The 27,766-nt window shown below is 35.3% G+C and overlaps 1 protein-coding gene across 3 annotated transcripts in view; it reads left to right on the forward strand.

Annotated features, from left to right (window-relative positions):
• NECTIN3 (nectin cell adhesion molecule 3) overlaps positions 1-27,766 on the forward strand; it is a 111,899-nt gene that overhangs the window by 28,633 nt on the left and 55,500 nt on the right. For all 3 annotated transcript variants that reach the window (XM_068969653.1, XM_068969652.1, XM_068969654.1), the window contains exons 2-4: positions 13,155-13,496; positions 21,024-21,320; positions 24,732-24,849. In XM_068969653.1, coding sequence (XP_068825754.1) covers positions 13,155-13,496; positions 21,024-21,320; positions 24,732-24,849 — 757 coding nt within the window. The remainder of the gene's footprint in view (positions 1-13,154; positions 13,497-21,023; positions 21,321-24,731; positions 24,850-27,766) is intronic.

Genomic DNA, 27,766 nt, shown 5'->3' on the forward strand with positions numbered 1-27,766 from the left:
TTTTTTTTACTTTATTTTACTTTACAATACTGTATTGGTTTTTCCATACATTGACATGAATCCACCATGGGTGTACATGCGTTCCCAAATATAGAACCCCCCTCCCACCTCCTTCCCCACAACATCCCTCTGAGTCATCCCCGTGCACCAGCCCCAAGCATGCTGTATCCTGTATCGGACATAGACTGGTGATTCGATTCTTACATGATAGTATACATGTTTCAATGCTATTCTCCCAAATCATCCCACCCTCTCCCTCTCCCTCTGAGTCCAAAAGTCTGCTATACACATCTGTGGTTTTTTTGCTGTCTTGCATACAGGGTCATCATTGCCATCTTTCTAAATTCCATATATATGTGTTAGTATACTGTATTGGTGTTTTTCTTTCTGGCTTACTTCACTCTGTATAATCGGCTCCAGTTTCATTCATCTCATCAGAACTGATTCAAATGTATTCTTTTTAACAGCTGATTAATACTCCATTGTGTATATGTACCACAGCTTTCTTATCCATTCATCTGCTGATGGACATCTAGGTTGTTTCCATGTCCTGGCTATTATAAACAGTGCTGCGATGAACATTGGGGTACATGTGTCTCTTTCAATTCTGGTTTCCTCGGTGTGTATGCCCAGCAGTGGGATTGCTGGGTCATACGGCAGTTCTATTTGCAATTTTTTAAGGAATCTCCACACTGTTTTCCATAGTGGCTGTACTAGTTTGCATTCCCACCAACAGTGTAGGAGGGTTCCCTTTTCTCCACACCCTCTCCAGAGAAATGCAAATCAAAACCACAATGAGGTACCACTTCACACCAGTCAGAATGTCTGCAATCCAGAAATCTATATTGGCTTTTGATTGGGATTATATTGAATCTGTAAATCAATTTAGATAATGTTTTAAGAATATTGAATCTTCTAACCTCTGAGCAAGTATGCCTTTCCTTTTATTTAGGTCTTTAATTTTCCAATTTTTCAGTTTTAACTGTACCAGTGTTTTACAGCTTTTGTCAAATTTCTCCTAGCATATCTTTTTTTTTAATGCTAAACAGCAGTGTTTAAAATTTTTTCCCAGTTTCTCATTGCTAATACGTAAAAATAGTTAATTTTCGTGTATTGATGTTAGGTCCTGTATAGCTACTGTACTGTCTTTGCTAATCACCCTTGTTATAGTAGCTTTTTAATAGATTCCATCAGATATTTTATAAATAGAAAATTGTATTTTCTGCAAATAAAGACAGTTTTACTCTTTCCTAATCCAGATAAGTTTTGTTTTCTGGCCTGATTGTACTGGCTAGAATCTCTTAGGTTGGGTAGAACTCAGAGACACTGCCTGGCTGTGTAGGGTTTCTCTCTCTCTAGTGGTGGCCCTGGAATTCACTATGAGTGGTAAGCTGAGGCTAATCATCAGGCTCACTGGTAGGTTTGCTGTCTCTCTGGAATCATTACGGTTGTTTCAAGCCTGAGGGTAAATCTTGTTACTCTTCGTTGACTAGACTCAGAAGTATCTATACTCTTCAGTATTACAAATCTAGTCCCATCAGGCTTTTATTTTATCCTCACTGTTCAGTAAGACAGTTGCTAAATTCATTGGTTACTTATTAGTCCTCATTTTTGGCCTACACAGCATTTGGGGTAATTGATCGCTCTCTCTTGCTATAAACTTGCTATACTTATTGTGCAGGATATACTTTTTGGTCCTCTTCCTTCTTCCCTGTCCATGCTTTTGCCATCTTCTCTTTTGAGTTCTGTTCGACTTCCAGACCGGTAAATATTTGAATGCACCATGAGTGCGCAGTCGTTGTGTTAAATACTCTGTAGTGGTTTCATCCAGTCTTAAGACTTTATATACCTTTTATGGGTTGATTACTCTGAATTTACATCTTCAGTCAGTCCATCAGTTTCTCCAGAACAGCATACTTTTATGTATTCAGCTGTTTATAAATCTTGTCTGTTTGGTTGTGAGATAGGTATCACAAACTTAAAAGCTGCACTTCTGCAGTCTAATCCTTAAAAGTACTCGCTAGTTCTCACTTTGGTAAAAGGCCAAGTCCATCATCTCACTTATTCAGGCCATAACATGGGAGTATTTTTGGCTTCTCTGTTTATCGTACACCTGATATTTGGTTCCATCACCAAAAAATCCCATTTGCTCTGCTTTCAAAATACAGTATCCAGAATCTGACTGCTGCTTAACACTACCACTTTGGTTGTTGTTGTTCAGTCACCCAGTCATGTCTGACTCTTTGCAAACCCATGGACTGCAGCACACCAGGCCTCCCTGTCCCTCACCATCTCCCCAAGTTTGCCCAAATTCATGTCCATTGCCTCAGTGAACCATTTTGGTTACAGTACTCCAAACCCCATCTTCTCTCTCCTTCTTTAACAAAATGTATTCTTACCTGGGATCCTTGTCCCTTTAAAAGGTAAATCAGAGTATGTCATGTTTCTGCTAAAAACTTTTCTAGTCATTTTTCAATTTACCAGGATTAATAAAAGCCAAGTCATACAGTTGTATAGCCTGGTCCCCTGCTATTGCTGTGGCCTCATTTCCTGCCATTCTTTCTCTTGCTTCACTGTAGGGACACCGCAAGGTTCCTTTTTCTCACTCTTTCACCTTTTTCAAATCTTTGTTCCCATATTATTTTAAAAAGATCTTTTGTCACTCTGATCAGAAAGCTGTGGCACTATCCTAAAGTAATAACTGTACCTTTTACCTTCCTTTATTTTCCTCCATAGTTCTTACTTTCTGGCATCTATTTGTTTTCTTGTTAATTATGTCTTTCCAGTTAGATTGTAAACCCCGTAAGGACTGGGGTATCTTACCTGTTCGGTACTATTCCCAGCACCTAGAATAGTGACAGTGCCTGCAAACAAAGTACATACTTAATACATACTAATACATCAATGTCTTGAATTCTCTCAGCCATTTTTGATATGTGATCCAGGTTTTTCCTTAGAATATAGGATCTCCTATGATTCCAAAGTTAGAGATTCTTTTCTATTCTAATAGTATTTGAGTTAGAATATATAATATTATATATTTCTCACATTTTGTTTATAATATAGTTCTCACATTTTGTTAGTCACTTGGCTCTACTACTCTGTGCTTATTTCTGAGTGTTTGGGGCTGTTGTTAATAAAGACTTTGCCTACATTTTTGAAGTTGACATGTCAAACCACTTATCAGTTAAACAGACTAATTCAGACTAATTGTTGAATGTATTTGGTGTAAAATTTATCTAAATGCTTTAAAAAATATGTATTTGAGTCTTAATTGTGGCATGTGGGGTCTTTCGTCTGGTGCAGGGGCTTCTCTAGTTGCAGTGTGCAGACTTGTGTAATAGTTGCGGCACGTGGTCTGAGTAGTTGTGACTCATAGTCTTAGTTGCCCCTTGGCATGTGGGATCTTAGTTCTCCCACTAGAGGTCGAACCCACACGCCCTGCATGGCAGGGTGGATTCTTAACCGCTTAACCTTAACTCCAGGGAAGTCCCCCTCTCAAATGTTAAGTGTGCTAAACTGACTGAAGATACCTAGATGGTCTGATTTTGCTAGCCTCTTGAAAACACCTACTTATTTCAGTTGTTGCTCTGAAGAAGTGATTCTAAGTTCTGAGAAGTCTGAAAGAATCCATACTAGAGATATTTGGAGATGTTTATAGTTGGACACAGTACAATCAATAAATGTTTCATTTGTATATTTGCTTATACTTATTTTATAGATCTAACATTTGGAAGATCCCAGAACTAAAATATCCAAGATGCATGACATTTTTTGTAGGTTGAAAAGTGAAATGTGGTAAAAGATAATATTAAAATATCAAAAAAGATAGTTTTAAAGATAGATTTGTGGTGACTTTTACTTCTTGGTTCATTTCTTGGATAGTTGCCACTTTATTCATACTTGCATTTCAATCAGTTTAATGTGATCTCTGTTATAAATCTCAAGTCTTTTTGTTTTTAAAAATCGATATAAGTTCCATGTGTTATTATATTTTCTTTTTGTCAGAAGCTTATTGTTCAGATATATATATATTTCCTAATTACTTGTATCCTGTGGTCACTTTGAATTCTCACTGAATTCAAATACACATGAGTATTCAAAAATACGTGAAAATTCCAAAGAGTTGTTTTTTTCTTGATTGTAGTGTTTTCATGGAAGCCACAGGTAGGGGAAAAGCAATCCTCTTTATCTTTAAAAAGATAATAAGTTTAGTTAATTAATTACACAACTTTTTATTTGGTTTGTATCAAATCGATATACAGAGCAGAAACAGCATCGTATCTTATCATGCCTTTCCTTGGCCTCTAGAGTGTGCAGTAGCCAGGACATGACAAAGTTAGGGTCTTGCCAGATAGGATACATTCAATTCTTTGCTGTTCTTAGCCTCTCTGTATTGTAGACTTTACATAACCATAAATGAGGAACATACTTCAATTAGTTTAGAATCTTTAGTAATAATCAGTTGCTTCTCCAATACTCTTCTGGTCTCCAGTCACACACAGCTGCAGATGGGAAAGTGGAAGGAAGAAGTAGGCTCCATGTTTGGGAGATCTTAAGTAATGAACATTATAATATTGACCTTGATCTAAGAACCACAATGGAAAATCTGTTTCTCCATGGTTTTAAGATTCCATGGGGAAAATCTTCTTCAGAAGTGGCTTTTAACTTTTGGGTTTAGTCTAGGTTTGAAAATGTATTAGACACTTTTGTTTGCAAGCAACAAGAACTAACTTTGGCTAACTGAAACACAAACAAGGAGATATATCATTGGAAACTCAGATCTAAGGGAGAGCCAAATTATCAGTACTTACAGGGTAATGTAAATCCTTGTGTAAAGATTTAAGAGTTGAAATAAACAAAAATTTATACCAGATTTACTTTTGCAGAAAGCAAAAAATCCTCAGAATGTTTCTGTAGGAAAATTAGACAGTAAAAATCACTTGTAAGTTCCTAGAAATTAAAGTGGAAAAGAAAAACCTGACAGTTACATTAATATTTGTTTACAAGTAAAATTGAACTCATTAAAAACAGCGATTTATAGTTTTTTGGTCAATATCTGCTCAAGCTCTTTGTTTATTAGAGAGGTGTTTTGTTGTTGGTGGTCAAATCTGTCAGCTTTTTCCTTGGTGGTTTTTCTGTCTTTGTTATGTGGAGAGTAATTTTCCCCATTTAAATATTGTAAAATATTTTATTTTATTTTTTTTAAATTTTTTTTTAATTTTAAAATCTTTAATTCTTACATGTGTTCCCAAACATGAACCCCTCTCCCACCTCCCTCCCCATAACATCTCTGTGGGTCATCCCCATGCACCATCCCCAATATTTTAAATGTATTTTTGATTTACTGGATCCACTTTTTCTTTTTCCTATCTTCCAAGTATTATTCTCTTTAGTAATAGTGCCCCATTAAGCCATGGTTCTTTCTTTTCCAAAAACTTTGCTTTGCTAAAAATTGAAGTATAGTTGACTTACTAGTTTAGGTATACACCATAGTGATTGGATATTTTTATAAAATATACTCTATACAAAGTTATTATTCAATATAGATTATATTCCCTGTGTTGCACATTTTATCCTTGTAACTTATTTATTTTGTAGCTGGTAGTTTGTACCTCTTAAATCCCTTCACCTGTTGTACTCCTCATCACACCTCTCTCCTCCCCTTTCTCCTGTCTGGCAAACACGTGTTTGTTCTCTGTGAGTCTCTTTTATTTTTTAGGCTTCATATATAAGAACAAACATACAGTATTTGTCTTTCTCTTGTATCACTATACCCTCCAGGTCCGTCCATCTATTTTGTGACAAATGCAGAGTTTTATTTTTATTTTTTAAAAACTGAGTAAAATTCTATGTGTGTGTGTATATATGTTTGTATTACATCTTTTAGGGGTTGTTTCTTTATTTTGGCCATTGTAAATTAATACTGCTTGAATATTGGCATGCATCTATCTTTTCACATTGGCGTTCTTGTTTTTTCAGATAAACACCCAGGAGTGCAATTGCTAGATCATATTGTAACTCTGATTTTAACATTTTGAGGAACCTCCATATTGCTTTCTGTAGTGACTACCAATTTACATTTTCATCAGCTGTCCATATGGTTCCTTTTTCTGCACATTCTCACCAGTGCTTGTTGTTTTTTTGTCTTCTGGACGATAGCCATTCTGACAGGTGTGAGATGATACCTCATTGTGGTTTGTGTTTACATTTGATAATAATGATATTGAGTATCTTTTCCATGCCTCTTGGTCATCTGTTCCTTCTTTGGAATAATGCATATCCAGGTCTTCTGCCCATTTTTAAAATAGGGTTGTGTAGTCTTTTGATATTGAGTTCCATTGGTTCTTTGTGTAGTTTGGATAGTAATCCCTTATTGGACATATCACTTACAGATATCTTTCTCCACTCAATAGGTTGTCTTTTCATGTTGTTGATGATTTCTTTTACTATGAAAAAGCTTTTAAGTGCGATTTGGTCCATTTGTTTATTTTTGCTTTTGTTTCCATTCCCTGAGGAGACAGATCCAAAAAAAATATTGCTGAGAGTAATTTCAAAGAGTATTGCCTATGCTTTTTTATGGGAGTCTTATAAGTTTTCAGGTCTTACATTTAGGTCTTTAATCTGGCTTGAGTGTATATATATGGATTTGTTTCTGGACTCTATTTTGTTCCATTGAGCATGTGTCTATTTTTTATACCAGTACCATACTTTTCTGATTATTGTAGCTTTGTAGTATAGTCTGAAGGCAAGGAGTGTGATGCCTCCAAATTTTTTAAAGATTGCTTAGGGTGTTAGAGTTCTTTTGTGGTTTTATATGAATTTTAAGGTTATTTGTTATAGTTTGATGAAGTGTGCCACTAGAATTTTGATGGGATTACTTTGAGCCTGTAGATTGCTTTGAGTAGTATGGGTATTTTAACAATCCACGAACATGAGATATCTTTCCATTTATTTGTGTCTTTTTCAATTTCTTTGATCAGTGTAGTATAGCTTTCAACATAGAGGTCTTTTACCTTCGTTAAATTTTTTCCTAGGTACTCTTTTCACTGCAGTTGTGTGTAAATAGAATTGTCTTATTTTCTATTGGTTTACCACTGTTTATAGAAATCCACCAGGTTTTGTTTTGTTGTGTTTTGCCATGCATATGGCATGTGGGATCGTATTTCCCTGACCAGGAATTGAACCCATGCACCCTGCAGTGAAAGCTTGGAGTCTTAACTACTCGACTGCTGGGAAGTCTGAAATCCACACTTTCGTATATTGATTTTGTAGCCTGTGGTGTCACTGAATCTACATATTACTTCTCTCTCTCTCTTTTTTTTCTTGATGAAGACTTTAGTAGTAGCATGTCATCTACAATGACAGTTTTACTTACTCCCTTCCAAATGACATGCCTTTATTTCTTGTCTGATTGCTGTGGCTGGGACTTTCATTATTTTGTTAAACAGAAGTGGCAAGAGTGGGCATGCTTGTTTTATCTGATCTTAAAGGATAAGCTTTTTAGCTTTTCACCACTGAGTACAATAATAGCTGTGGATTTGTCATTGTCATATTCAGTCAGTTGTGTCCCCGACTGTTTGCGACCACATGGACTGCAGCATGCCAGGCTTCCTCCATTGTGCTCCAGGCTTCACCATCTCCTGGAGTTTGCTCAAACTCATGTCCATTGAGTCGGTGATGCCATCCAACCATGTTGTCCTCTGTTACCCTGTTCTCCTGCCCTCAGTCTTTCCCAGAACCAGGGTCTTTTTTCTAATGAGTTGGCTTTTTGCATCAGATAGCCAGAGTATTGAAGCTTCTACTTCAGCATGAATCCTTCCAATGAATATTCAGGGTTGATTGCCTTTAGGATTGACTGGTTTGATTTCCTTGCAGTCCAAAGAACTCTCAGGAGTCTTCTCTGACACCACAGTTCAAAAGCATCAATTCTTCGTCACTTAGCCTTCTTTATGGTCCACCTTTCACATCCATACGTGATTACTGGGATTTGTCATAAATGTCCTTTATTATGTTGGGATAGTTTCCTCTGTACCAAATTTGTCGAGAGTTGATCGTAAATAGATGTTAGATTCTTTCAAATGTATTTTTTGTGTCTATTGAGATGACCATGTGCTTTTTATCCTTTGCTTTGTTAATATGGGGTATCACGCTGATTGATGTGCAGATATTGGACCATCCTTCCATTGTGGAGTACTTCTTGATCATGGCCTAGCATGTGACCTGTCCTGCAGAAAGTTCTATGTGCATTTTAAAAGAATGTGTATTTTGCTGCTTTGGATGAGATAACTATTCTGTACATATTTATTAAGTCCATCTTGTTTGTCATTTAATACCACTGTTTCCTTATTGGTTTTCTATCTGGATGATTTATCCACTGATATAAGTAGAGCATTATAGTCCACTACTGTTACCATACTGTTGTCAATTCTTTCCTTTATGTCTGTTATTATTTGCTTTATATATTTAGGTACTCGTCTATTCAGTTCAGTTCAGTCACTCAGTCATGTCCGAGTCTTTGCAACCCGATGAACCACAGCATGCCAGGCCTCCCTGTCCATCACCAACTCCCGGAGTCCACCCAAACCCAAGTCCATTGTGTTGGTGATGCCATCCAACCACCTCATTCTCTGTCGTCCCTTTCTCTTCCAGCCTTCATCTTTCCCAGCATCAGCGTCTTTTCAAATGAGTCAGCTCTCCATGTCAGGTGGCCAAAGTATTGAAGTTTCAGCTTCAACATCCGTCCCTCCAGTGAACACACAGGACTGATCTCCTTTAGAATGGACTGGTTGGATCTCCTTGCAGTCCAAGGGACTCTCAAGAGTCTTCTCCAACACCACAGTTCAAAAGCATCAATTCTTCAGCGCTCAGCTTTCTTTATAATCTAACTCTCACATCCATACATGACTACTGGAAAAACCATAGCCTTGACTAGATGGACCTTTGTTGGCAAAGTAATGTCTCTGCTTTTTAATATGCTATCTAGGTTGGTCATAACTTTCCTTCCAAGGAGCAAGCGTCTTTAATTTCATGGGTGCAGTCACCATCTGCAGTGATTTTGGAGCCCAAAAAAATAAAGTCTGACGCTGTTTCCCCATCTATTTCCCTTGAAGTGATGGGACCTGATGCCATGATCTTAGTTTTCTGAATGTTGAGCTTTAAGCCGACTTTTTCACTCTCCTCTTTCACTTTCATCAAGAGGCTCTTTAATTCGTCACTTCTGCCATAGGGTGGTGTCATCTGCATATCTGAGGTTATTGATATTTCTCCTGGCAATCTTGATTCCAGCTTGTGGTTCCCTCCAGCCCAGCATTTCTCATGATGCACTCTGCATATAAGTTAAATAAGCAGGGTGACAATATACAGCCTTGACGTACTCCTTTTCTTATTTGGACCTAGTGTGTTGTTGCATGTCCAGTTCTAACTATTGCTTCCTGATCTGCATACAGATCTCTCAAGAGGCAGGTCAGGTGGTCTGGTATTCCCATCTCTTTCACAGTTTATTGTGATCTACACAGTCAAAGGCTTTGGCATATTCAATAAAACAGAAATAGATGATTTTCTGGAACTCTCTTGCTTTTTCCATGATCCAGTGGGTGTTGGCAATTTGATCTCTGGTTCCTCTGCCTTTTCTAAATCCAGCTTGAACATCTGGAAGTTCACGGTTCACATATTGCTGAAGCCTGACTTGGAGAATTTTGAGCATTACTTTACTAGTGTGTGAAATGAGTGCAATTGTGTGGTAGTTTGAGCATTTTTTGGCATTGCCTTTCTTTGGGATTGGAATGAAAACTGACCTTTTCCAGTCCTGTCGCCACTGCTCAGTTTTCCAAATTTGCTGGCATATTGACTGCAGCACTTTCACAGTATCATCTTTTAGTATTTGAAATAGCTCAACTGGAATTCCATCACCTCCACTAGCTTTGTTCGTAGTGATGCTTTCTAAGGCCCACCTGACTTTACATTCCAGGATGTCTGGCTCTAGGTGAGTGTGAGTGATCACACCTTCGTGATGATCTGAGTCATGAAGATCTTCTTTGTACAGTTCTTCTGTGTATTCTTGCCACCTCTTCTTAATATCTTCTGCTTCTGTTAGGTCCATACCATTTCTGTCCTTTATTGAGCCCATCTTTGCATCAAATGTTTCCTTGGTATTTCTAATTTTCTTAAAGAGATATCTATTGGGTGTGTATATGTTTACAAATGTTATATCTGCTTCTTGGATTGACCCTTTTATTATTATATGATATCCTCTTTGTCTTTTGTTGTAGAATTTGTTTTAAATTCTGTTCTGTCTGGTGTGAACATTGCTACCCCATAAGCCATTATTCTTAAGGCTGTAAGGAGATATCATTAGCGCTATCCTTTCCAGTTTATTTTGATGTTTTTGTCAGGTGAGCGTCCTATAAAAAACTGATTGACTTAAATATCTGACATTTACTTCTCCAAGTTCTAGAGTTTGAAAAATCCAAGATCAAGGTGTAAGCAGATTCAGTTCCTGTTGAGGACCCTTTCCTGACTTGTAGACAGTCACCTTCTTGCTTTGTCAGGGTGGAGAGGAAGAGAGAGCTCTTTTATCTGCCAGCATGTGGGCCTGCCCTCATATAAATGTCATTATCACAAGAGGCCCCACCTCCAGTTAGTATTCAATATATATATTTTGGAGGGACACAAACATTCATTCCATAATACTTCTTTATCCTGTGCCTTATATATCTTTACCTGAGGAGGATGAATATGTTTATTTGCTTTTATTATGAACATTACTTATTGTAAGTGAATCTGACATCAAAGAAGAACACAAAGTGACAACTAAATGTTCTTTCTTTCTTTAATCTTTAGTAATTTCACTCCTTACAGTAACTAATGTTTATTTTCCAGAACATACAAAAAATTATTGTCAGCATATATGGCATATGTGACTAAATTTTTGCATTTAGATCTTCAGTCCATCTGGTTTTGTGTGTGTATGTGTGTTTAATGTAAAGCAGGGATCTCTGTTTCCAAATATTTAGCTGTTGTCCTTTCAGAATGTCTTCACTAATTCATTATTTACACTTGTAGAACATATTACATACCATATGCCATTATATATGTTGATGTGTTTATATATTTTAAGTTGCTTTAAGATACTAAGGTTTTTATTATTTTTACTTTAGTATCAACCCCCTCCTTACTGTGCAGTTGTGTGTGTGTTTGTCATGATTTTCATTGCAGTTACATTGAATTTGTGTGCCAATATGGGGAGATTTGCCATCTCTGTAGCATTACATTTTCCTTCTCATGACTATGACATGTCTTCCAATTATGCAGGTCAGTTGCTCAGGTCTGCAGGTTCTTTACAACATTATTTAAGTAGTTTAAATATTAATATTTTTACTAATACTGTTTTTTTCTACAGTAAGTTTGTAAAGATTATCACATATTATAACATGTTGAATTATATATTTTGTATACAGTTTGCATTCTTTACAAGCAGCCACCTTATTTGTTCTAACAGTGGTTTCCTTGGCCTTCTTCAGTTTTTCTAGTAATAGATTTTCAAGATAATAATTTTGTGTTCTTTTTTTATTCGTCCCTGTTTCCTTTTCTTGTCTCATTGCATGAGAATTTCCATTCTAAGTTGAATGATGATGATGGTGTACCATCTTGTCTTCATCGTTCCTTAATAACATGCCCCCCTTTAATTTTAGCATTGTGATGTTCATTGATTTAGAAGAATGTATTATTAAGAATTCTTTTTTCAATTGTTAACTTTTTAAAAATCCAGATAATGAACATTAAATTCTGTTAAATATCCTTTTGGCTTCCAATGAGAAAGCCATGTGACCTTTCAGTGTGATGAATAGTCTAAAAAATCCTTACATTTTTGAATATCCTACTTAGTCATTGTGTCTTTTTCTTTAAATGCAGAGCTATATGTTATTTCATAATATTATGAAATTTTTAATATTTATAAATTGCTTTTTCATTTGTGTGTCTTCAGGTTTAGTATTAGGCTTATGATAGCTTGCTAAAATACATTTGAATATTTTCATGTTTTATACTAATTACATTAAATTTTAAAAACTTTGTAATTATATGGTTGAAAGTACATTTTTTGGACTTGATTTTTTTTTTTGGTGGAGTGGTTAAAAAAAAGACAACTTTTCTTCTGTAGCTGTTAAATATGATCACTGTGAATTGTCAGTCATCTCTTGGATAAGAAAGTTAACTCTCTTATCTATTTAATGTATTCATTTATGGGTTGTTTTTTTTTTTTTCAAAAAAAGTTCATAGAAATAATATTGTATTAAGTTTTTATTGTTGTTTAGAGCTGTTTGAACATGTCTAAACATTTTTCTTAATCATCTTTTAAATGATACTCCCCATATATTTGCTATAACTGTTCTAATATACTTGTTAGTGAAGAGTGTCTTGCTTGAATTTAGTATTTAATGAGTATTAGTCCTATGTTCCGTAAAATGATTTATATTTGGCCCATTGCTTTTAGGAAGGAATCAGTGTCATAAGGGTAAAGTTTGATGATTTTATTTTAACTTTTGTTTGTATGTTTTCTTCATCTATGAGATAGAAAATTTTGATTTCACATTTATATGTTTTTTTTTGATTTATGCTTTCTGGCAGTTGATCTGTCTTTACCAATGTGTTTTATACAGATTTTTGGTAGAGAAACCCTCCAAAGGAAGATACTTTTAGGATTTGGTTATCTGTTACTGAGTAACAAAATTTGATAGTTTTAAAACAGCATACTTTTATTATATGTCAGTTTCTTTGGGTCAGGAATCCAAGTATGACTGAGCTGAGTTCTTTGTTTCATAGTCTCTCAATAGGCTACAGTCAGGGTATCAGCTAGGGCTGGGACCTTACCTAGTGGCTTGACTGGGGAAGGACCTCCTTTTAAGCTTACTGGTTGTCCCAGTGTAGTGCTTTATCCACTGCAACACATATTGGTGATTATTAGATTTATTTAAGAATCATTCTTTGGGTCTTAAATCCAGCCGTGGAATCATCTAACTCTTTTCAGTTCTTCCTGTTTACTCAATCATTAGTGTCTGTATGAGTGTGTAGGAAACAGGAAGGGAGGGAATTTGATCATATGTTAGCATAACTTAGATTCATTTTTAAGAACTATGCTTTTCTATTTTCCTTAGGTGCCTTAGCTGGACCAATTATTGTGGAGCCACATGTCACAGCAGTATGGGGAAAGAATGTTTCATTGAAGTGTTTAATTGAAGTAAATGAAACTATAACACAAATTTCATGGGAGAAGATACATGGCAAAAGTTCACAGACTGTTGCAGTTCATCATCCTCAACATGGATTCTCTGTTCAAGGAGAATATCAGGGAAGAGTCTTGTTTAAAAACTATTCAATTAATGATGCAACAATTACTCTACATAACATAGGATTCTCTGATTCTGGAAAATACATATGCAAAGCTGTTACATTCCCACTTGGAAATGCTGAGTCCTCTACAACTGTAACTGTATTAGGTACGTGTACTTGAATTGTGTATTTTGGTGGTAGTGGTGAGGATTATAGTAAAAACATTTTCAAAAACTTAAAAATGATTGAAATTACATATAAATGTAGATTTTAAATGAAAGAATTAAAATATGATTTTTCAATTTGTCATAAAACTCTGATTCTAGATTCTGTTTAAACAAAATCTTGTCCTTATCTACCTGTCTGTATAATGCTGTGTAGTTCGTAACTTTTTTACTTTGTTCAGGAAAGATTGTTTTTTATTTATAATACTAAGTGCTAATATTCTTTGATGTTTATTTCCCCTCAAACTTCAACCATTAATTAAATTATCCTCTTTAAATAAGCTTTTCCATTTTTTTTAATGACTGTAGTCTTAGAGCCAGCGATGTCTTAGGTGTGTTTTTCAAATCAGATTTTTATTTCTGCTGTTGTGGATTTGCATAGCTATTTGAATCATGGGCTGTTGCTTCCATTGAAGGATCTTCTACCTTTTACTGTGTGATAACTGTTAAAATTTATGGTGAACTTTAGAAAGAGCTTATTAGCATTAAAATAGCCACCTGCAGTGAAAGGTAAACCAATTTGGAATAGCTGGTGAGTACTCATAGAATACTAGTATGAGGACCAAGGACTACTAGCAACCTTAGCCATTTCCACCCAAAGTGGAACGCCTTTAATGGGTGGTCTTTGCTCTGAATCCACCTGTTTGCCTGTCAGGGATTTTGTCAGGTCTGCTAATAGCTTTCCCTACTCTATCCTCCTTCTCTTTTCTCCAAGATGTTATTCCTTTATAAACTTTTTGCCCTCCTCACTTGATCTCACTGTCTGCTTCAAGAGAACCAAACAGTTACACAGCCTCTAATATTTAATGGTATGATTTCAGGATCTCTGAAGTTCAGGAAAGAAATTTTGTCCAAATTTGTTATATATTTTTTCATGTTGAGAAAAACTATTTAAAAATAGAAATAAAATTAAATATTTGAAGACTTTGTATTTAAGACCTTGTCCTAAGGGCTGTGGGAAAAATATAACTTAGGTTTACAAAATTGATACTTTTGAGAACAGTTTTGATTGGAAGACAAGGTATTAATATCTAAAAAGTCAAGTACAAACCATTGGGGTAAAAAATTTAAAAAAAAAACTGTCAAGAAAAGAAAATAGCTTGTATGTAGAAGAGAGAACTCATAAGAATAAGATTTTTTACTTTTTATTTTAGTAATCCTTCCTAAATTAATAAACATTCAATGGTTTAAAACTCAGGATTATTTCAAGTATAAGACCAGTCATGATTTTACCTGTGTCTGCTTCTCTAATTTCATCTATTCCATTCCTTGCTCTACTTCTCCCAACAGCCCAGATTTTATAATCATAATGAACTGTTTGTGGTATGTTAACATTTATGTTTTTATATGTATTTTTTGTTATGCCTCTCTTCTCAAGAGATTACCACCTTTCCCCTCCTGTCTTTTTCTTCCTACATTTCTTCTATTTAACTGTTACTCATCAAACTACATCCTTTTGGTAGCCATTTAAAAAATATCTAGCCCTCTGCTGTTTGATGGGGATTTTATTTTGCTCCTTTGCCATTGTATCTTGAGCTTATCTTTGTTGTCGCAGTTAATTTACACTTATTGTATGTCTTTTTCACTATAAACCTGTGGTGGACTGCAACTGTGCACTTTAAAATTTGGCTTTGTGTCTGTAAAGCTTATAACAGTTTCTGGTGTGTAGCAATAGTACACTAAGTGTTATTTAGGTAGGGTATGGAAATAGCTAAGTTAACTCTAGTTCAGAAATGTTTTGTTGAAAAATAGTTGAGCCAGTCCTCGAATGGTGTAAACATACGGAGGGGGAATAAGTGAGCCAATGCAAGGAAACAGAAAACAACATATATTAGGGCAGAGTTTCTTCACCATGGCATTGTTGAAGTTTGGGGCTGGAAATTTTTGCTGTGGTAAACTGTCTTGTCCATTATAGACTGTTCAGCAGCCTTCATGCCATCTACCCGCTAGATACTAGTAGCAGTTCCTTAGAAACTGTGACAAGTTAGAATGTCTCCCAACATTGCCAAGTGTCCTCTGAGGGACCACTGAACAATCTGTTGATTGTTCAAAGGATTTCTATGAAGTCAAGAATTAAAGGCTAGAAATGTAGAGTAGGACCACTTTAAAGTAACTTGAATATCAAGATTGGGAATTTGAGCCTTCTATTACTTGAAATGCAAACTGAGCATGTTGTATTTCTCACTTCTCTTATTCTCAAGTTCTTTCTGTTTATTTTATTTTTTATTATTTTTGACTGTACCACGTGACACATGGGATCTTAGTTCTCTGACCAGGAATTGAACCCATGCCTTTAGTGAAAAGTGCATAGCTCTAACCACTGTACCACCAGGGAAGTCCCAGATTCTTGTTGTTTAAAGTGTGGTTCATGAGCCAGCAGCAGTGGTATCACTTGGGAGATTGTTAGAAATACAGAATTCAGATCCTCCCCAGACTTGTTGAATGATAAATCTATTATAGCAAGATCCCCAAGTAATTTTTATGCACAGTAGGTAAATTTTGAAAAACACTACTGTGACCATCTTCTCACCTTGCTTAGAGGAGTGTCTAACTCATAGACTTGATATGTAAGTAATGTGATGAAAGTTGTTATTTAGGAAGATCAGTCAGGTGTTTTTGATGGATTACAATGAAGAGTCCTGAAATCATAATACCTCAGATGGGAGGCCATGAAAGCTTGAAGTTAATTTTCTAATTTATGCCACTTGAGTGAAGAAGGCAGCTATTAGGAAGGAAAAACTAACAGAACTTTGTAACTGACTATATATCAGAAACCAAGGTTTGAACAGTAACAGGTTTTGAGCCTTAGTGGTTGAGTAAATTATGTTGCCATTAATTTAAATTGGCATGTCTGAATGAAAATCATATTGGGGATTGGGAGGATGAGATGATGAATTCAACCTTTGGCTTACTGAGTTGGAGGATACATAGACAAATGATACCACATTTTGTATCAAAAGTGAATAAAATTAGGGATCATTCAGGTAGTAATGTTTATTAGATAAAAATTTTTAAGAGACATACAGAAAGTAACTGAAGTTTTATTAGGGTAGGGATTAGAAGAAAAAGAGATAAACAGTTCAAAAACATGGCTTTGCAAAATACTGTTAAGGTAATATTATTTATATCAAGAGAAGATAAAGTTTTTAAAATTGCTCTAGCACATTTTTCCCACAATGAGAATCAAGCCCTACAGGAATGATTTCAGTGACCCATTTTTTTCAGTGTTCTGTGGTTGGCACATACAACTTCTCAGGTGGCGCTAGCAGTAAAGAGCCCACCTGCCAATGCAGCAGACATGAGAGATGCAGGTTCACTTCCTGGGTTAGAAAGATCCCGTGGAGGAGAGCATGGCAACCCACTCCAGTATTCTTGCCTGAAGAATCCCATAGACAGAGGAGCCCGGTGGGCTACAGTCCATAGTATCACAGTTGGACACGACTGAAGCGACCTAACATGCATGGTTGGCACATAGTTACTATCATTCTAAATGCATATCCCAGAAGTTAAGCTATTACTTAGAGCAGATACCTGAAGGCATTAGAACTTAATTCTTTTGGAACTGATTGGGAAGAACTGCTCTATCAAATTTTTACCAAGTCAGTCAAAGAAAATAGACAAAGAAAAGCATTGAGTGTGTAGATTAGGCAGAGATAGTGACATTAGAGTTTCAAAGGAGTGGTAGTAATAGACCTGAATTAAGGGAATGTAATATAGCAAAACACTTTTAAGAAAATTGAACAACAAATGTCCCATAGCAGAAGTTATTGTATAATTGATTGCTTCTTCTTGATATATGAGATGTTATATAGTGGTTAAAATTGTAGTTAAGAGAAGTATTGCTGCTTGAAAATAAAATGAGCCACAAAATTGTAGGAATGCCATGATTACATCTATATAGACACTGAAAACAAAAATAAAGAGAAAGAAGTGGAAGTATATGATAATGACTATATTAGTATATTATAGTTGTGGATTTTTTCTTTGTTTTTTTTTCCAGTTTTTAGTAATACTTTTGTAATAAAAAAAAAGACTTCTACTGCCAGACATAATGGAGTAAGAGAGATTGGATTTACCCTTTCTCTCTCTAACAAGAAAACTAACCAACTAGTTCTTAGTCATTGGGCAATAGGCGTGATGAGATTATGATCCCTGAAAGAAGAAAGATAAGCAAGAATTCTACAGTTGCTGCAGCCTCCTCTTTAGTCAGTCTCCGGTGACAACTCAGTGACAAGGGCTTCAAGTAAAGAACGCTGGTCTCACTGAGTTTAAGAGATGGATTGGACAGATGTTTAGAATTTGTGGAGCAGAAAGTAGAAAGGAGTATCTAAGGGAAAGAATGTGTGCTTTAGAGACCTACAGAAGGACCCTCTGAAGTCTTTGGTTTAGAACTTGCTGTGTACATGTGGAGGTACTTTGGAGGTGGGGGAAAGAACCAGCAGAAAGAAGTGGTCTTAACAATCCTGGTGTTAATACAGGGCTAGGAAAATATCATATTCCTCCAAATCAGAGTATAGAGGGCACTGGGTAGGAGAGGGAGCGACAGCGAAACCTCTAGGGACAAAGTGCAGAGAAGCTAACTAAAACGTTGGGAAATATGAGAAAAGTAACTTTAGAAAGCCAGTGTGGTCTACAACCAGGGGTTTGAGTCCCTTCAGAAGAAATAGAAATAATGTAATTTAAAATTAACTTTAAAATAATTTTTAAATTTCCTCAAAGATAAAAACCTCTATTGATGGCACAGGTTATTCACACCGACTTTGCCATGGTTGGGGGATGGGCAAGTGAAATATTAAAAACCACTGAAAACTTCAAAAAAATAACAATATAGTAAGGAATATACACTAAAATCTAAGAAAAAGTAGAAACATAGAAATAAACCTAGCTCTGAAAGCTGAAATCTGCATTCAACTTTGAGGACATTCACCAATTCAGAAGAGATACCTAAGATGACGAACTAAGATTTTGAGAGCCTTGAGAAGTGAGAGAGACAAATATCCAAATGTATGTCTTCTCAAGATGGAATGTCTAATAACTTTTCTTATATTCTCCTGGTACCCAGCAACTTAACATTTTCAGAAGAATAGTTCATCCACAGTAAACTAGCCTTATTGCAGACTTTAAGGCTTGGTTTATATCACTTGAGTAATCTGAAATTGAGATCCTGGGCTGAATAGTGTTCTTAGAAGTTAGCTTAGCAGAAGAAAAGAAAGATCCTTTCTGGAAGAAAGGTACTGTATTCTAAGCCTCAAATTATTTCTACCTTAATTATTCAAATTCAGGCATATGATCTGCTTGAATGACCAGGCATACAAGTAAAGAAGACCCCAGAAGCAGCCAGCACAAACAAGAAGAGAAAAAGACCTGTGTAAGGTGTTGGAGTTATCTGATATAGACTATGAAACCATAGTGCTTACCATTTGAAGGGATAAGTCAATCTATTGAATTTCTGCAGAGAACAAGAGACTGTCAGTCGTGTCCATCTCTGTGCCCGCATGGACTATATAGCCTGTCAGGCTCCTCTGTCCATGGGATTCTCCAGGCAAAAAACTTGGAGAATTCCCTTCTCCAGGGAATCTTCTCCATCCAGAGACTGAAACCAGGTCTTCATTGCAGGCAGATTCTTTACCATCCAAGCTACCAGCAAAGCCCATATATGTATGTGTGTGTATGTGTGTGTATGATGTCTGTGTATCTATATAATGTATATGTATATATAATGTATATGTGTGTGTGTATATATTTATATATATATTTATCTCACATAGTAATTTGTCCTCGAAGTACAGAGGTAATTCTTAGTACAAGCATATCTCGGAGATAACGTGGGTTCGGCTCCAGACCAATAAAGTAAATATCACAGTAAAACAGTCACATGAATTTTTTGGTTTCAGTGTTATAAAGATTATGTTTATGCTACACTGTGGTCTGTTAAGTGTGCAATAGCATTGTCTTAACAATGTATATAATTTAGCTAAAAAATTATTGTATTGCTAAAAAATACTTACCATCATCTGAGTCTTCAGCCAGTTTTAATCTTTTTACAGTAGTAACATCTGAGATTACAGATCATCATAACAAACAGAATATAATGAAAAAGCTTGAAATATTGTGAGAATTACCAAAATGTGACAAAGAGATAGGAAGTGAGCAAATGCTGTTGGAAAAATGAGGATAATAGATTTGCTCAATACAGGGTTACCAGAAGCCTTCAATTTGTGAATAATACAATATCTGTGAAGCACAATGGAGTGAGGTGTGCCTGTATATAAAAAACTATTAACAGATAAATTTTATACATTTGAATTAAAAACTTCTGCTCATCAAAACACACTATAATGAGAGAAGCCCTAAATGGTAGAAGATACTGCACATATAATCAGAAATGGACTCTCCCCAATCAGTAAGGAAAAAAAAAAACGGACTTTAAAAGGTATTTTCAGGAAAATCCCAGAGGGCTCATGAATAAGCCAAGGTTCTTAGTGTCATTTATAATCTGAGAAGTTAAAAACGGGGTCTCTATTATATGCTGTTATATACTTACAATGTGATTGTCAGACACTGAGAAGTCTGACAGTATCAACTGTAGTGGGTATGTTGGGACCAATCAAAGTGCTAAGAATGAGAGTAAATTGGTTGGAAAGCTTTTTGGCCTTACTTGGTAAAGTTGGAAATAAACATAGAAACAAGAGAAAAACTAGGGAAACATTTTTTAAAATATACCAAGATACATGAGTGAAAATGTTTCTTACAAAATCGTTTTTTTTCCAAAGAGGAAGCAGCACCAATTAGGTTAAAAACTTAATGGACACAGTAAACTATAGGCTGGAGCCTAAGAACACATGAAGTGAGTACTAAGAAATTTATACAGAAAGGAGCATATGAAATTTACTGGAAAATCTGAAGAGATTGCTAGCATATATGTGGAGGGTAGATTAAAAGGGTCTAACATGAAGGTTACTTCTGCTGAGGATCTTTCTTATATCAGATAAAGGTAGGGAGCATGTACATTTCAGTAAGCATAACTGTTAATGACACTATATTTTAACAGTTGTAATTTAAATATAAGCATTTTTGCCACAGCTTGAAGCATTATATATTAAAACTGCTTTTTTATTTTCCATTTCAGAATAATAGTACCTTTAATCTCCTAAGGGAAATTATGATTAAGTTCGCATATTTATTTTTTTATATGTTAACTTTGGAAGAAACTCATTTGTCCCTATAAAAAAAGGTGTATCTCTATCCGGGCAGGGAGAACCATCTTTGTGATGGTTATATAAAGTCTTGCTTCTAGGTTGGCCTGACTCAGTCTTCTCTTGTTCTAAGAATCCATTTGATGTTGGCATTTAGTGTGTGTGTATTTTACGTTCAGTTGTCCCTAAGTTTATGAAATGTGGCTAGATGTGGCTTGGAAGGAATAAATATGCTCTTAATTGAAATGTAACTAATTTTTTAAAATTTAAACAGTTGAACCTACTGTGAGCCTGATAAAAGGGCCAGATTCTTTAATTGATGGAGGAAATGAAACAGTAGCAGCCATTTGTATCGCAGCCACTGGAAAACCAGTTGCACATATTGATTGGGAAGGTGATCTTGGAGAAATGGAATCCACTACAACTTCTTTTCCAAATGAAACAGCAACAATTGTCAGCCAATACAAGCTTTTTCCTACCAGATTTGCCAAAGGAAGGAGAATTACTTGTGTTGTAAAACATCCAGCCTTGGAAAAGGACATCCGATATTCCTTCATATTAGATATACAGTGTAAGTAAATAATAATGTTTGCTTTTTAAACATTATGTGTTTTAATGTTATTCCTCTAACATAATTCTGTATCAAATTGTATTTAGTTTGAATATGTAGTATTCCTATATTGTTGCAAATTTTCTTTGTTGACATTTTTTCTTAATTAAAAAAATTTTTTTATGGAAATTTCATTTAACCAAAGACAATGATTAAAGTTGCTGTCTAACTTAAAATTATTTAGCCTTGTCTTTTTTAGACCTTAAAAATAGGCTAGACTTAGGTGAATTGTGGAAATTTGTACCTCAGAATGTTCAGTACTTGGAGAAAAACAGCTACTTCTCCAATCCAATTAATTTAGCTGTTGTTCATTTTTATGAATGCTACCCCTGATATTTTCAGTAAGAATTTTTAATTTCCTAGATGCATTTTAATTAGCTGGAAAATTTGTTCTTTCAATATTATTTGTAGTCACATTTTGTTGATGACATTCTAAGATCCTCATAAAGGTAAAACATTAAAGTGGTCATTGGGATAATAGTAATCTTAGATAAATGGGCTTCCCTGGTGGCTCCCACGGTAAAGCGTCTGCCTGCAATGCAGGAGACCTGGGTTTGATTCCTGGGTGGGGAAGATCCCCTGGAGAAGGAAATGGCAACCCACTCCAGCATCTTGCCTGGAAAATCCCATGGACAGAGGAGCCTGATAGGCTACAGTCCATGGGGTCGCAAAGAGTCAAAAACTGGCCCATCCTGTGCTGCTTTTTTTCTCAAGAGATGCTCTCTTATGTGTGTATTTATGTGGAGATACATATCTAAATGGATGTCATATATATGATACATATGTGTATATACTTTCCCCTTTTTATAAAGTTTCTCACTTTAAATTCTTTGTGTAGCACTTCAAAATTTGAGCAAGAGAAATGCAGATAGCTTATAGTAAAGATAATGAAAGTTAAGTAGGTTAAAGATAAAATTATGAAAAGTCTCTGGGTTCTTGTGTCATTTCCATCCATGCACAGATCATAAATCTAGCTAGGTTTTTAAAGGAGATGTTCTGTTTTCTGTTGTTTTGTTTTTTTGATATGACATGCATGGAATTTTAATTTACACATATTCATTATACTTCGTGTGATTGTTTTGAAAATTAATTATAAGGATCTTTTTCAACATTTATAGAGTTAAACTTGAGAAGCTATCTTATGTGGATTTTATTGCCATTGTATTCTTGAGTGCAAATACAGTCCTAGTAGTAGTCCCTTCTGATTGTAATTTGTCAGTATCCGTGAAGGGTTGGTTACAAGACTCCTGCTTATGCCAAAATCCAGGCATGCTCCAATCCTTTATGTAAAATGGGATATCTTTGCATATAATCTATACATATCCTATGTTCTTTAAATCATCTGTAGATTGTTTATAATACATACTACAATGTAAATGTTATGTAAATAGCTTTAAATTCAATGTAAATACTATGGAAGTAATTGCTGATATGTAGCAAATTCAAGTTTTTATTTTTGAACTTTTCTAGAATTTTTTTTTTTCCTGACTATTTTTCATCCACAGTTGGTTGAATCCACAGAAGCTGAACTCATAAAGATGGCTGGCTGTACCTTTTCTCCTCATTTTTCTATCTTGTACATACTCTTATTCTTTTTTCTTATAAAATTTAGATTCAATTGTAAGTCCATTAATGTTTTTTTATATGTATTTTATCTTCCCTGTATCTAATAATGACTGAAATTTTCATCAGTTATGTATACTATTATTTTTTGTTTGCTTAAATGCAATTTTAAAATATAAAAATATTTCTCCTGATGTAAGACTTTATAATTACGGCTTAGACTTTATTGGCCTACACCTAAAATATTCTTATTCTTTCTTGCTGTTGTTAATTAGGCCCTATTAAACATGTAAACAAAGTTTGAGGAGATAAAATCTTATATGCAAAATTCATATCTCAAAATTAAGAGGTATTCTTTGAGGATACTTTAATATCTATCTTATCCTCCGATGAAAATAAACACACAGATATCTGTACTATTCTTTCAGCAACATTAATTATTACCAATATTAAATTAGAAAAAAATGTTAATTCTTGGTATTTGTGAGGCAGGCCTTTTAAAATTATTAAGGTAATTGTACCTTGTTTGAAGTTTAACTTTTTGCCACTGTTTTTTGTAAACCTTACTGACTTCAGGCTTCCCTGCATAGTTAAAAGACTGACCTGGTCTCTCTAACTTCCCGTCTGGCCTGCTTTTTGTCTAGTTTACTTGTGTAGCTCACAGAAGGTTGGAAGGTCTCTGCACCATACTTAAGTATCATTTCTTTACCTTCTCTCGTATCATTCTATATTTTTCCTTGTTAGCCCTCATAATGGATTTTTGTTAAATTTTCTAAAATATTATCTTCCCTGTTACATTAGAACATAAGTATTATAAATACAGATTATCTATACTAAATATCTAAAACAGTGCCTGTCACTTAATAGGAGCTAAACGAATAATGGTTCAGTGAATGATTAGTATTGGAATTCACAGTTTGAAAGTATACATTTATATTGATGTTAGATGTGGATAATTACTCGTTTAATTATGTAGTACATATGCTAAAAGACCTTTGGATACATTGAATGGATAAAAGTTCATGTTTTGGAACAGTTGAGGCCTCAGAAAATTTACTTTAGTTGTAATTATAGTCTTAGAAAGTTTGTCATATCTCTCATGCCCTATGGATAGTAAGTGTATGATATTATTAATTATAATATGATTTATCTTAATATATAATTAACTTGATATATTTTAGGGCATATTTCCTTTCACATTAAACATTTCTTTAAAGACAGTTTTATGTAGTGACTTTGTGCTTAAATGCCATGTCTCATCATCAGATTACTGTATTTTCTTTGTTTATCTACTTCTGTATATTTCATAATAGGACTCATATTTTGCTTTTGGTGATTACAAGTTTATGAATATTCTTACATAGTGTCCAACATGCTTATAGTTGTCTAGTGTTTGGTGCTCATTGTCCACTCATTCATTTATTTTAGTTACCCAGAGTTTATTGAGTTTGTTGTTGTTCAGTTGCTGAGTCATTTCCGACTCCTTGCAACCCCATGGACTGTAACAGCCTGCTGGGCTCCTCTGTCCATGAGGTAGGTTTTCCAGGCAAAAATACTGCAGTGGGTTGCCATTCCCTTCCCCAGGGGATCTTCCCGATCCAGTGATCAAACACATGTCTCCTGCTTGACAGGCAGATTCTTTACCACTGAGCCACTTGGGATTGAATACTATATTGCTTATTTCTTATGTGTATGAGAGAAGGAAAGTACACAGCTTCTGAAGTTGTAAAGTTGTTAATACTTTATCATTGTATAGTGCATCTATTGTTACCAAAAGATAATCTGCTGTACAATGCATTTATTTTGTAGATGCTCCTGAGGTTTCAGTAACAGGCTATGATGGAAACTGGTTCGTAGGAAGAAAAGGTGTTAATCTCAAATGTAATGCTGATGCAAATCCACCACCCTTCAAATCTGTGTGGAGCAGGTAATAATGTTGATAGTTCTAAAGAGGAATTATTTAAAAGTCAAAAGTGTTCTTCAGTGCATATTTGAAGTTGTTTTTATCAGTGTAATATACGATGACCGTAATAGCTGGAAATCTTTCACATGTTTTTGGGTTTCACCTCTCCCCGCCTTCCAGTCCCCTCAATTCTGTCTCTCAGGGGCTACCTTGGCAACTTTAGTAATTCCTCCTGGCATTTATCATCATAGGTCTTAGACTTACTTCTTAAACCACTAATTTTTAACACTATCTATTGGCTTACTATAAAAATGAAAATTCAGTTTTATATCTACCTCTTCACAAACATACCCATATACATATTCCTGCCCTTTATCATCCCAGTGAAGTTAAGCTAGTCTCAGTGACATTCAGTTCAGTTCAATTCAGTCGCTCAGTCTTGTCTGACTCTGCGACCCCATGAATTGCCGCACGCCAGGCCTCCCTGTCCATCACCAGCTCCCAGAGTGACATTAAGCAGCCTTTAAATTGTGTAATCATTGCCTCCCTATAATAGATAAATATTATTTACTGAGAACTAAGTAGTATACTAGAATTTTGTTTTATTTTTTAAAGCTGTTTTTCTCCTGAGGTTAATAATTCCTTCTTTTTACTTGTGTAGTTTACTGACAAGCCTTAATTCTCTTTATTTGTGAAATTTCAGACTGTTCTGCTGAGATTTCATTCTTATTTCTCAGTATTTGAAACTTCCACCCTTGCCCCCCCAGCCCGCAACCCCACCTTTTCAATCTAGAGAATTTTATCTGTTACCTGTAAATTCTTCTTTTCTCTCTCTCTCTCTCTCTTTTTTTTTCCTTTATTTTTTGGGTTATTTCCCCTAGTTTTTTTTTTTTTTTTTTTCTGATTGCTCATAATAGAATTCCTATTTATTGTATACTAAACAGTCTTTTTCAATTTTCAAATAATTTTTGTTGTTCTCCCAAGATTTCTTTGCTTTTTTCCCACCATTGATTAAAAATTTTCTTTTGAGATATTTTCACTGTTTCTGAGAGTGTTTTCTTATTCTTTGTTCTTTTTCATAGCACCCTTTTCATCTTTTATGGATGTATCTTCTGGTTTCTAAATTGGGATACTAGAGTTATTTCCTTGGCAGAGTTTTTCTGTTTCTTACATATTGTTTCTTTTTTCTTCCAGGTTCTTTTGTTGTTGTTGTTTGGTCTTATTTTGTAGATATTTCTTGATTTTCTCAGTTGTCCATTCATTTCACAGTGATGCATTAAAATGCTGAGTGGAAACTCTCTATAGTGGAGAGTACTTATTGGGTAGATTCTACTATAGAAGAGGTTATTTCCCTGAAGAAGCTTTAGATACCACTTATTGAAGAGTGGAGTTCTTTTTTTCATGAATTAACCTTCATTATTTTGCCTAAAGCATGAATACCTGGTATCTGTGCAGAGTTGAGTGGAGTCGGTTTTGTTTTGTTTTTTTCAGCTTTCAACTAATCTCCTATTTGTAGCCCTCTGCCTTACTGGCCTTCTGCAGTACAGTGGGTCAGACTCTGATCTTTGGCTTCTTTGGGCCAAATTGGCTGCATTCTTATTCATGTGCCTCCTGCAAGGACTTCTTCAGCCAAAAGCAGAGCTTTTCAACCTTGTCACTCCTGACATTTTGGGCTCGATAAATCTTTGTTGTTGGAGACAGTCTTGTGGACTATTAGGATATTTTAGTGGCATCCCTGGCCTTGCTTCTCTAGAGTCAGTACCACACACTTTCCCTACTCTGAGCTATGACCACAAAGACTGTTTCAAGGTATACAAGAGATGTCCCCTGGAGACAGAATTACTTCTGTCTTTTTATCTGTCTTCTGTCTGGGAAACACTGGCTTAATGCATATATTGTTTTCCCTATCTGTTTTCTGTCTTCTAAAAGTTTTTAATACATCTTGTATGATGAATTCTGCCTCCTTTTTCTCTTTCTCTTTGTTGGTCTTTAATAGTTTTTTTATTCCTTTGCTCCTGTTTTAGGTGGTATTTTGTGGGATCAGAGAAAGAATATATTTGGTTAACCTGTTGTCTTTAAGCAAAGATAAAGTTTTAAAGTAGTGAAGGCCTTCTATTCACATTTTCTTCAAAGTGGGAAGCAGGCATTGGTTAAGATGTGTGATAGGGTATTTCTGACAGTCATACACTTCTGAGTTCTCATTTTAGTGTCTGTACTTGGAGCAGTGTTTTGAATAAATCATTTAACCTTTCTGATCCTTTGTTTCCTCATTGGTAATAGTACTCCACAGAGTTTTTGTGAGGGTAAAGCTGATGAATCTAAACCATGTAGTGTAGGTACAAGAGCCTGTAAGGTGTTTAGCATGTCCTTTGTTGTGAGTTTAATATGGTATTTATATTTTTCTAGCTTATTTGAATAAGCACCTTTAAAAGATTATAAGCCATTTTTATATTTCTCAGAATTAAAGGGATTAGAATTTAGGGCCCAAAGTACAGAGCTAATTGGTAAGATACATAGACTTCATATTCATTCTTGTACTTCTAGAGAAAGAGTTCACCTTTTGAAAGCTGATGTTTGTAAAAGTGTTCTTTCCAAGGTCCTCTTAGGAAGAAAATATGAAGTTTTTGTTTTTTAAATAATTTAAGAATATTACCTTTACCCTTCAATGCTAAATTAAGTCAGCAACTCTGCTGCTGCTGCTGCTGCTGCTGCTAAGTCGCTTCAGTCGTGTCCAACTCTGTGTGACCCCATAGATGGCAGCCCGCCAGGCTCCCCCTTCCCTGGGATTCTCCAGGCAAGAACACTGGAGTGGGTTGCCATTTCCTTCCCCAATGCATGAAAGTGAAAAGTGAAAGTGAAGTTGCTCAGTTGTGTCCGACTCTTAGCGACCCCATGGACTGCAGCCCACCAGGCTCCTCCGTCCATGGGATTTTCCAGGCAA

The sequence above is a fragment of the Capricornis sumatraensis genome, chromosome 1 (genome assembly GCF_032405125.1).
Source record: "Capricornis sumatraensis isolate serow.1 chromosome 1, serow.2, whole genome shotgun sequence".
In the NCBI taxonomy this organism is placed as follows: Eukaryota; Metazoa; Chordata; class Mammalia; order Artiodactyla; family Bovidae; genus Capricornis; species Capricornis sumatraensis.